Source organism: Culex pipiens, chromosome 2 (assembly GCF_016801865.2).
Source record: "Culex pipiens pallens isolate TS chromosome 2, TS_CPP_V2, whole genome shotgun sequence".
NCBI lineage: Eukaryota > Metazoa > Arthropoda > Insecta > Diptera > Culicidae > Culex > Culex pipiens.
Window position 1 is genome coordinate 161,972,606 of NC_068938.1, and position 12,587 is coordinate 161,985,192.

The 12,587-nt window shown below is 37.4% G+C and overlaps 1 protein-coding gene across 1 annotated transcript; it reads right to left on the minus strand.

The window, feature by feature from the left end:
• Positions 1-2,400: 2,400 nt before the first annotated feature.
• LOC128092954 (inositol-3-phosphate synthase-like) lies at positions 2,401-11,950 on the minus strand. Its single transcript, XM_052708178.1, has 6 exons — positions 11,699-11,950; positions 4,871-5,569; positions 4,564-4,806; positions 4,387-4,495; positions 3,971-4,323; positions 2,401-3,891 (listed from the first exon to the last, which is right to left on the minus strand). The coding sequence occupies exons 1-6, from the start codon at positions 11,813-11,815 to the stop codon at positions 3,757-3,759; spliced, it is 1,656 nt and encodes a 551-aa protein (XP_052564138.1). The 5' UTR covers positions 11,816-11,950; the 3' UTR covers positions 2,401-3,756.
• Positions 11,951-12,587: the final 637 nt, after the last annotated feature.

Below are 12,587 nucleotides of genomic sequence, written 5' to 3' on the forward strand. Positions count from 1 at the left end.
CATGTACAACGTACATACAGTACTTGTTCGGTAACTACCAAACCCAAATTTTTCAACATTTCCACATGATTAACAGTACCTTCCAGAAAAACATCGAAAATTGTGCCTTCCTTCATACATTTTTCAAAGATTCCCATACAAACTCCAACCCTCAACAGCAACCCCAAAATCTTAATCGATTTGATTAAAAAATGGCATACATTTTGCCTAATTATAAGGAATCGAGCCTGGGCCCCTGCAGGGGGTGTCACCTAGGATTTTCCAAATTTTCCCATTTTTCTTGTCAACCTAGTGATGCAACTAAACCGACAGAACCGCATTGAATTTTAGATATTTTTGGCCTCTTCTGGTCATGCGTTTCCATCGAATCTCCTTTTCTTAGCATTAATCCATGGAGGCGCCTATCTTTTTAGAATGTAACCATAGCATTTATACAAGACCATCCAAAAACCACGTGGACACTTTTTTGGGAATTTACCCTTTAAAGCTTAATCCCAGAAGGTACACATAAATAGAAAAGGTCACGATTAGATTTGTTTTGCAAAAAAAAAAACTTAGTTTGGATTATGAACATTCTTTGACGAAAAAACATTTTTTGTGGTGCTGTGCATCTTAATTTCAATGTTTTGAAAAAAAAAATTAAATTGATTTCAAATCCATGAAAAAATTGAACATTTTAGGAAAATATGACATATTTTCTGTTACTTTTTTTTTCAGCAAAGTTTTAACTCATAAAATTGAAAACAGTTAATTCTAAAAAAAAACAAAAAAATATTTTTAGCAACCTTGCTTCCTGTCTTTTTAAAAACATCTAATTTACTTTTAAGTGAAGTAAACGCACTACAAGCATTTGCAAATTTAAATTCAGTATTCTTTTGTACATTGTTGTACAAGTCATATATTTACATTTGTACAAAATGTTTCCATTTTATAGAAATGTAAATATATGACTTGTACAACAATTTTGATTTTGATGTAAATCATTCAAATAGTTGATTTCGAAAAATATTAGTATTGAAATTAACAACAATTGATTGCTAAGACATGAAATCATAAGAAATGTTTGTAATCAGTTTTTTTTAATGTGATAACTCAATTCCACACTTTTTTTTTTTGGAGTTTAGAGATTTTTCTCATTTTTTTTCAATATTTAATGAACAACAATAAGGGCCAGTCATCAAACAATGTTCAATAGCTGTCGCGGACCCGATAAAATGGCTTCGCGGGCCGTGGGTTGGGCAAGCCTGTCTTAAACTGAATGTGGCTCCAAAATAAAGTCATGTAATTACTCGCCTACGTGCCATCCGAGCAGCAGTACTATTAGAGAGGGCTGTACTTTTGAGCATGAGTAAGAGCATGAGCCTGGTTGTCTGCCAATGAGCTGCTACTCCGTTATTGACAGAAGTTAAACAATAAATCAAAAATGATCAGTGGGAGCCGACCACTGTTCACTGTTTAACCCTCTACAACCTAACCCCGCCGTTAGACGGGCCTCGCTCTAAAAAATCGCCAAAAATCAATTTTCCAACCGATTTTTGATCTTTAAAAAGCATTGGAAAGAAGAACTCTTAAAATTTTAGAAAAATTTAGGGTTGGAAGTTTAACTTGTTTTATGTGATTTTGCCAATGTTTAAAAAAATGTAATTTTTTTAGGGGTCAACTTTGGCTGTGTTTTTTAGTAACATTTTCTATATTTTCAGTAAAAAGAAGTATGCAGTAATTTTTGTAGTGTCCCAGACTATACCTCTACGCATTTTTTTGCAATTTAAATGATGATGGTGCCATTCTATAGCAAAAAATGTGAAAAACATGCAAAAAATTCAAAAAGTGACTGCAAAAACGTGAAAAAATTAGATAGGCAAAATGTAATTATATTAGGTGGTAGAATAGGCCAAATACTACCAAAAACAAACATAAACTAAACAAGATAAATGCAAATTAAAATACTAAAAATGAAACAAGAAAAACATAAAACAAGAGAAGTAAAGTTTTTCGTAGAACAAAAGTTGCTCAAAATGACCTCCTGAACACGGGAAAATAAATATTTTCGAAAAAAAATTTGGGCAGTAGAGGGTTAACTCGATGATCCAAAATGTCAGTGTGTCTTTCGATAAACGAGTTCTTCACCGTAGAAATTTTACACATTATTCGAAAAATTTATGGACAATTTACCCGAAGCCGTGCCTTGTGATAAACGATGATATAGGAAGGGCTTTTAAAATCACAAAAAAATCCTATCTTAATTAAAGCACAATAAAATAATAATCCTACAAGGCAAGCTCGCTGTCCCACCATCAAAATTCGACTGAGGCAGGCAACACAATTATCACTAATCCACTATTAGAGGGGGCTGTACTTTTGACAAATCACATAGATAATGTTTATTTAAAAAAATCAAAGTTTTGTGAGCAATTGCTAAAAAGTTATTTTTTTATTCGGATTGGTTTATATATTTTCAAAGAGTTGGTTACATATAAGTTGTCTTGTAGAAGTACATCAATCAACACTCCAAATCCAAGCTTCTTGAGCTTGTATGAGCATGGGAGCTTACTGACAAATGTTGTGGCTTGGATTTCAGGGTATATGTACTGTAATTACTACTGATACGGGGGGACAATTGTTTAGGAGTTACATGTTAGGCCGTTGCAAATATTTTTCAAAGTTTATGTCGCCCCCCCCCCCCCCCCTCCTTTCAAAATTGGCCTGAATAATCAGGGGGCAAAAAAAATATTTTTTCGAAAAACTTCAAAATTTTAATGAAAATTAAAGTTCAATCGACTGAAAACCAGTTAAAATGCATTTTCCCGCGTTTATAATCATATTCAGCATGTTTGAACTCCTTTAAAAACATTTTAAATGTTCATGAAATACCAATGTACAGTCCCACGAAAAAAAAAATTTCTGCGAAAAAAAAAATCCGTCAATACCTCGATATTTTTAAAACTAATGATTGGAAAGCAACTGTACGCCTGTAAAATGCATTTTAAAACACTTTTTTCATACAAATGTTGAAACCTAGGCTTGTAATTTCAATTTTTATATTTTTTTATTTTTTTGCCCCTCCCCCCCCCCTCGACTTTGGTCAGAGCCGAGGGACATAAACTTCAAAAAATATTGGCAACGGCCTTATCAGTGTGCAGTGATGCACTATTATACTTTTCTTAATTTACAAAATCTTTTGGCACCTGATTAAGCACAAAGTTACAATGAAGTCAGTTTATGATTTTTTATACCTTCTCAAATACTTCTACAGCATTTTCCACGCTACCCACACAGTTTCTTGTAACGTTCAGTTCAGTTGATACAGTTTTTAATAGTTTTTACGAAATGGAATTTTCTCAACGTATGAATGATATTTGCACCATTTTTTTCTATACGAACAACACCACCTTTACGTCTAGGCCATGATTGTTGATACTGGAAATTTTCTTAAACATAATCATTTTTTTCCATTTTACAAAAATGTTACCAATGTCGTTACCAAAGTGCTCTCAACATCAGTTGAAACTAATATCGAAACACTTTACCAACGACACAAGCGAAAATCACCACCTCTCATTCGAGACTTCGAGATACATGCGAATTGTGTGCTCTTTCGAGATCCGAAAACCGGAAATGGATTGCAGCTGGGAGCGTAACGCCTTCGCATGTGTTTCCTGTACTGTATTGATTTTTGTTTTCTCTCTTTACTTGGCTTAATATCTACGGGAATTTTGAAAACTCGATATTTTTGCACTGCTTTTTTTTGTGCCCACTTTAACAATCAACGTGGACGCCGTTTCCGTTGGTGTAGGTACCGTTGGAATGGTGAGTTCCGTTCGTCACGGAGCCATTGGCGACCTTGCTCTTCTTCGCCGGGGGCTGCTCCACCGAGGAGACGTTCAGGTTGAACTGATGTGTAAAAGGGGGAGAGAAAATGTAATTGTAAATAATTACAACCTTAGACAGGTAGCCTTCTTCAAGTTCTTACCCTGTGCTCCAGAGACATGTGGCTGAGCGGCGGGAGACCAACACAGGCTCGCATAATGTTCTCGATGGCGGTTCGCTGCCGGAACAGAGAGTTGACCACGGGCGTACCCTGCGGTACCAGCGGCGCCTTACAGAGATAGCTCAGAATCGAGAGAACCGATCGGAACGGCAAGTATTCGGTGTCGCTCTTCTTCTTGATCTGGACACGAGAGCAAAATTCACCCAAAATGGCCAGATCCAGAATCAGTGGCGACGCAAGCAGCGAATCTTCGCAGGTATTGTGGATCACGAGCGTGTTGTGACCGCCGAGCATGATCTGGCTCGTGTACTCGTCCATGGCGCGTTTGCTGTCACCTGTGGATTGGAAGGATACGTGAGGATCACAGGTTGGCAAATCTGGGGCTTGTCACTACTCACCAACATACGGAACGTATTTAATAACCACACAATGATCGGGATGCTCTTCCGGTTTGTACAAGATGTTGTTCGAGGCGACCATATCGTCAACGACATTGCTCTTTGAAATCTAAAAGAAAAACAATAGCGAATCATTCCCAGACCCAATCTTTCCAAACAACCTCAAGCTGTACTCACCTCCTTCGAGCGGAACTGCTGCGGCGCGGACAGGTTGCGTCCGTCATTGTTACCCAAATGGTTGTAGCTCACGATCGAGACCGGCTTGATACCGGCCGAAACCAAAAAGTCCACCAGCACCGACTTGAGCTTAGTTTGTCCCGACTTGAAATCATCGCCAGCGATGAAAGCTCCGTGATGTTCAGCCAGCTCAATGACTCCAGGTACGAAGGTGTTTTGCGGCGATCCGTTGATGTAGATGCACTAAGAGAATTGTTTGTTTGAACCATTTCTTCAACAGACCAAAACAGAAGCACGCCAAACTTACCCCCTCGGCAATAGCTGCCATCGCGAAGATGGTCGACGGTGAGATTTCCGACTTGTTCTCCTTGAGAGATTTCTCCAGTTCGGCCATGGTGGTGTTCAATCCCTTCTGAACCTCGGAGAACCGCTCGGTGTTGGCGGTCCACAAAACGACCACCTTCTCCACGCCTGAGGACTTTTTAAAGTCCTGGATGTCCTTCACGATCTGCTGGTACTGCTGGTAGCGAGTTCCGGGGATGGTGTTGTCCGCACGGTCGGCCTGGTTCGCCGCGATAAAGTCCGGATCGTAGATCGACGGGCGGGGCTTCAGCTGGGACAGCTTCTTGTACACCTGGTCCTGCAGGGGCACTTCCAGCACCTTGGCACGCACCATGGCGTCGCCAATGTTCATCGAGCTGATGTCCCATCCATCGACCACGATGTCGTCCGGGTTGACCATCGGGACCAGCTTGTTCATCGGAATGTGAACGTCGTGCCCGTTGGCGTCGGTTCCCAGCAGGACGGTCGATGCCTGCGTAATCGAACCGAACCAGTTGGCCTTTTGCATGCCGGTGCGGGTTCTCCACTCCAGACCACGTTTGTTTGCTTCCAGAGCGGCCGTCAACGTGGAACCGTTGTTTCCACCCCATCCAGCGAGCATCAGACCTAGCTTGGGCACATGGCGTTCCGTGCGGATGCTCAACTCGGTAGTTTCGGGGCGCACCTGGAAATTTGGTAGAGTTTCAAAAAGTTGTTCATGAATGTAATTTTTTTCAGCTCTTCGTATTTTTTAGTTACATATTTCTTAAATTTAAAGCAACTTGTGCTGACTAACATTCCTGTCCCTTCACCCCGAGATCTACAAACTGACATGGCGGGCGCCGTTAGTGGCGAACGACGACTCGGAAAATTTCTGTGATGATAATTTTTAATATTTGAAGAAATTTTCGTTTAGAAAAACAAGACATTATTATTAAAAAAAATGAAATGTTGATTGTCAAGGTGAGTGACCATTCCCTAGTGATAACGTTACACGAGTTGCGTAAGAAATTTCATTAGATACGAAAACCAAACACACAAAAGCTCGATAAAACGTGGATTTCCTTATCTAAGATAAGTTTTCACTAATTTCATTCAACCCAAAAAAAAAGTTATCAACTTCCTTGTTACCACGTTCTCAACCAGACGCCTCTAAAGGGTAATTTTATTTTTATTTAAAGATCATATCAATTTCGATAACGACGACAGCTGAATTCTTAAGCCACCTCTTGCATCGTACGATGTGCGGGCTGATGATATGTGACGCCAAAGACGACGCAAGTAGACTAAACGCGGACAAACCGGCCGGCCGGCGTCGTTATTTCTGCTGGATTTAACACGGGAGCGCAGAATAATAACGAAGGGTTGTGACTTGAAAATAAATAACCCTATTCGATGCCAACATTTCAAAAAGCATCATGTACAAACCATCCTTTTTGAGAAAAACGCATTTGAATGTTAGGCATCATTTTTCAATTCCCATTTTAATATAAAAGCAAAAGAAGATGTTCTAATGATAACAAACGATGAAAAACGTTGCTTTTATTGATACTTGATCATCCATATTCAATAAAACATTATTTCCGTCATTATATTTGAGAAAAACAAACATAACGACTTTTGAAATCACCAACGTCTATATCACCCTGCTGTCATTGAGGGGGGCGCTGTGTTATGATTCGTTTTTCTTTGCCGAATGTACATGGCGCTTTTTTCATGATGCTTTTTTTTCGTCACGAGGTTCATATAGTCTTTTATTTGACAGGTTGACAGAGCTATATAAACAGGCACTGCTGATGGCAGAGATTTTGTTTATGTTACTTTATTTAAAATCATTATTAAACAGACTTTACTGAAGTAACTTTTGCTCATTTTTAGTGGAGAGGTGGCTTATTAGGAGTACTTTCAGAATATGCATTAACTCAGAAAGTGTCAAAATGTACATGATGCCTTTTGAAATGTTACCGTCGTATTATTGAAATTATGATTTTCTAAGCAAAATTATATTGAAGTATTACTCGAATACAGATTTCAGCTCTGCAAAAAGCTAAGTTTGGACAATTTCGCCAAATTCGCTGAAATAACAGCAACTTTCTTCAAAATCCAAGAATTATTAATGAATGTTCTTCCCATCCAAGTATTAGAACTGTGGTTTGCAAGCGAATGTTCTCATTTTAAGTATTTTTTTTAAAGATAATTTAAAACATATTAAAATTTTGAAAAAGAGCGAAAGAGCCGCTAAATTTATTGACCGAGCGAAAATGAGCGGCTCCTAAAAAGGAGCGGGTTTGCCCACCTCTAATAGATTGTCATTTAAATATAAGACAAGTTTTCTAAAAATAATTGCAGCGCCTACTCAAATTAAAAAAAACTTTAGTTTAGACCGAGCCACGTAGCCCAGTGGTAACGCTTCCGCCTCGTAATCGGTAGATCGGGGTTCAAATCCCAGCTCGGACCAACACAACTGGTGATCTTTTCCCTTCTGGAATCGATTGCTTAGTAAAGGGAAGGTAGTGTATCGTCACAAACTGGACCTTATCACGACACCTTAGGGAGGCGACCTATGGAATGTTAACATTAACCTTAATATGTTAACATTAAGTTGAGAATAAAAACTGCCACTGAATCCGCTTTGTAAATGCCGGCCCCGATACTCTTCAAGGGTGTTCCCCTCAGGAACTGGGAAAGATTTACTTTTTTTACTTACTTTAGTTTTAAATCATGCTAAAATTGGTTAAAACCATTCAAAATATTCAGTTTAAATAAGCCATAAAAATTCAAGTCACATATCATCGATATTATTCTGTCGAACCCTGTTATAAGCCCATTTGTACACATCACATTTTGTACCGATAGAATCGTTCGGCTATCAATTGAGCACCTCTCAAAGCGCTGAAAAAAAGTTATTAGCATTTCGCGCATCATTGTGTCGTGCTAATTTAAATTTAAAATTAAGCCGACTCGCCCCGCGGGAGTGCTCTGAGTAACGTCCAGGAGACTGCAAATTGCCGCGTGATCGATTAGAGCGCGCCTGTTAATATATGAGGGGAACATGTGCTCCTGCTCCTACCCTCGGGACATACTGTCGCCTGGTTTTTTGTGCCGAGTTACGTGATTTTGAGAAAATATTGCTAATCAGTAAAGCTGCTTGTCAATAAAGTAAATATTTACGGAAAGAATTATCAAGTATTAATTGCTAGTTAGGATACATTTCATCATATGTGAAATTTTTTGGATAATGTAGGTCCTGGTATTCTAAGCCATAAAAAGAACATTACTTCAAATTTGGTTGGACCAAGGTCAAATTAACCCTCTAATCCTCAATTTTTTAGAATTTTTTATTTTTGCCATGTTTTTAATGTCATTTTGAGCAACTTTCGAAAAACTTAACTTCTCTTGTTTTATGTTTTTTTTTGTTCCATTTTTAGTATTATTTGAATTTATTAAATATGTTTAATTTGTTTCTGATATTTAGTATTTGGCTCATTTTATCACCTCCTATATTTAGTTTTTGTCTTTTCAGTTTTGTCATGTTTTTAAGTCACTTTTTCAATTTTTTGGTTGGTTTTCACAATTTCTACTATTGAATTATACCATAAATTAAATTAAAAAAAATGCATATGAGGTATTGTATGCGTAAAAATTAGTAAAATGAGGCATAGTGTGGAACATTCCAAAAATTACTGCATTCTAATTTTCACAAAAAATATAGGAAATTTTAGAGAAAAACTTAGCCAAAGTTTGACCGAAATAATTATATTTTCAAAAACATTGGCAAAGTTGCAACCAAAAAAAACATCAAACCCAAAAAAAAATCATGAGTTCTTCATTCCAAGGCTTTTTTATGATCAAATATTGGTTGAAAAATTGATTTTTAGCGAATTTTTAGATCGAAGCCCGCCTAGAGGCGGGATTGGGTTGTTGATACAGATTGGCCAATGTTTGACAGATCTAAACGCGCTGGACACCAACCGCCCTTTACTCCCAGAAAAATGCCAGTGCCGATTTATTTTGCATCGACCAATCTGTTTCCCTTGACAATCTGTAGTGAAATTGTGTTCTAAAATGGGGATCAAAAAATTGATAAGTTTTTTATCAACAAAAAATAAAAAAGATTAGCTTAAAAAAGTTTAAAATAAACAATAATTTTGAAAAAGTATAAAATCACTTAACAAGTGATCAAAGGGCCATTTTACATGATCATTCAAAATGGGCCCACGGGCCACAAAAAATCATCTCGCGGGCCACGTTTGGCCCGCGGGCCATACTTTGGTCACCCCTGCCCTAGACAATCTGTAGTTGTTGAGGGTTAAATGTGAGAACTTCGTCTTCCTACATCCAATGGTAGAGCCTCTTACAATTTTATTCAGAAGATTTGGCCGCCCAAGTTTGGGTGTAGATATTTATTCTACTTTATGCATTCATTAGTACAGTAGTTGTTCGGTAACTGGGCGTTGTTTAACTGGGCTGCTTTTTAACTGGGCGCTCGATAACTGGGCCGTAGCCCAGTTAAAAAGCAGACAAACGTCAAAAACCCAAAACAAACCGAAATCACCGAGGGGTTAATGGATGCAAAAATCATGGTCAACAAATCAAAAAAACTTTTTTCAAACTTTTATGTAAATTCAAGTCACAATTAGAGAAATATGAAAAGTAATCATTGTTAACAAATTTGAGTAACTTTTATTTTTATATTTCATCAAATAAATATTATGCATCGGTAGTCCCCTCGTTATTTTTCGTTTAGCCCAGTTAGCGAACAGCATTCGATGACTGGGCTACGTTCTCAGCCCAGTTACCGAACAACTACTGTATAACATTTTAAAATTTGTTTAATTGTTTGCCAATTGTAATAAAAATATAAAACATTATCCATTTTTTTATGGAGGACGTTTCAAATAGTAACGGGTGGTAACGGCGTTAGAATAGCCTAAATTGCGTAAATGTAGGCTGCTATTTACATGCCACACTTTTTTCTAACGTTGCTATCTCTACCCGAATTTGATTTTCCAGACGGTCCTAACGTCGTTACCGTTCGTAATGTTCGCCATCATTAAAAATCTGGATAATGATTTAAACCCTGCGGGTCAAATTTGGTGTTTCGTTATTTATATTTATAATACATTTGCTTTCCCCTTCCCTTCCCACGCCTTGTCTTTTAACATCAATCCCCTCCCTACTAACCCCGAGTAGGCCGCGGGTAATCGGCTCCCCTCCCACTAACATTTACACACAAGATCCTCTGTAATTACTCTTAGCTTTAAGTAAAATGTAATTACAAAAGCCGACTCGGTCCTAACCAGGTCCCAGCACCAAAAAGGACCTAATAAAAATAATTTTATGAAAAAAAAAATACATTTGCTTTTTCAAGTATTGTTAACTTTTCGTATCAGAAAATTCTCAAGACATCTAATGTGATAAGAATTTACAAAAGACTTTTAAAAAGTTAAGAAACAATAACAGAAGGTTTTACAGAAAATCATTAAAAAGTCATGTTTTTCAAATACTAAATGGTAAGGGGCTTTTAGCTCAATCTAGCATGGAAACATTACATCAGCACAAATTAATTTACTAACTTTTTTTTTCAAAAGTAGACGACAAACCAGCCCATTTTTCAACTATACCAATGCAAATTTTATTTGATGTTTTTGACACCCAACTAACTCTTCAAAATTTTCCCAAAATGGCAGGGAATAATAAAAAAACGATTGCTTAGCAATAGAAAATTTCCACAACAAAAAAAAAACTTGTACTGTTATTTTTAAAGTAAATGTGCAAATTTGTACTCAAAACGAATCATTGTCAGATATATTGTTCAAAAATTACAATCAAACGCATCAACATTTTTCAACCAAAAGGTAAAAATTAGCGTTTTTTTAGCGTATGACAATCATGCCTTACAGGTAGTCTAGACGGACACACCTCTTCCAAACTTGTCCCATCTTCTAAAGTCAACGATCGACCACTGTCAAACATAATTAGCCGAAAACCGGAATCTTGCAAAACCAGTTAGCGGCAAATTCAAAAATTTACATAAAATAGCAGTTGAGACATTAGTCGGTATCCAAGCTTAAAACCCATCATGGGAGAAACGTGTCTCAAAATTCAAATTCGCCCAAGACATCTGCCAAGCGGGTGTGGTGTGATTTGCACGAGTTTGTCTTTATCGGAAGATTTTGTAAGAGGTACGTTTATTTATTTTTTTTTTTGTTTGGAAAGAATTTCACAATATGTTTTAATAGCTGCGTTTGTTTGATCTATTTTTGAGAAGAGTTAAGAGGGGACTTATCAAATAAGATTAGTTAATATTTGTTTAAAGAAGAGCTTTCAATAAAAAAGAGTGTAGAATAAATTGTATAATTTGCACAAAATAAATTTTGCCTAATTAAAAATTGCAACGTAAAATATTTCGTTAGCTCACTTCACACCAAATTTAAGCAGTGTTCAAATAAAAGACACTCTAATAAGAAAACTCTCCTTATCCTTCACACCTCCTTCCTTCTTCGTACAGTCTGTAGTATTATTCAACACCAAAAAGGTTCATATTTCTGCAATGATAGCAAAATAATACTCATGCTTATTCTCTTCTGTCCAGTAAGGAGAACTATGAAGTAACACACAAAAATCAATAGAGAAGCTATTTTTAGTCACCTGACAAAAAAAAAACCAATGAACATTCGCCTGGAGAATGGTGAAATATTCACCCACGCAAATTATTATCGATTTTTTCACTCCATTCATAGTGCCTGCTGCTCCCAGGGAAGCCGGGAGCGGCCTTGACCATGGAAAATAACTGTGAGTGCGGTTTACTTACCGTGTATCCTGCAGGGCCTTCCGCGAGAACCGACGTGGTCTGGTACTGGTAGTCCACTTCGATATGTTTATCACTGTAGTGCACATTGGGCGACTCAACGTTTAGGGAAGAAGCCATTTTCCGAAGCTTTGAAGCTGTTCGAGATTGATTCGAGACGGTGACACCTGATGAATATCCTCACGGGCTTGGGCCAGGTAGTTAGGCTAAGTGGATCTGCTTTTCCTCTGCATGGAACGGATGCTACCGGTCGCTACACGAGTTGGGATGAAACTAACCTGGCACTGGAATGCTAAGCTAAGTTTTCGACTCGCAGGTCGGTAGAACGTTATGTGCTCTCTTCCTTTACTTGGGCTCACCTCGATATCCAGAGAGAAGAGAAAAAATCTTGACACTATATTTATATTTATAGTCACCACATGTGTTTAAATAGAGATTTCCAGGATGTCCTGGAGTTTCTATAACACGCTGCAATAAAAACGATAAGGCGATATCACATCACATTACATCTACCAACTAGAATTATGTTGTAGATTCAGTTACCTATTTCTGGAAACAATCAACATATTATTTTTAAACAAGAATAATTGAAAATTGTCTCCAAGTATATATAAAAACTTGTAACCATGTTCTGAAAAATGCAACATTTGATAATTGACTTCTTAAAATTATATAAAGAAAAACTTTTTTTCATAAACTGGTCAGTGGTCACCCTATAGCTTTTTTTATCTAGATCGTGACGAATCACAAAATCATCAGACCGGTTTATTGAACATCATTATCATCGTTGATTATAATTTCATTATCAAGACCGCGCGATAGGAGTTCATCTGTATACAACACTCGACCGGCATCACAAATTTCCTGAGTCATTCCCAAAACTGTTTCATGA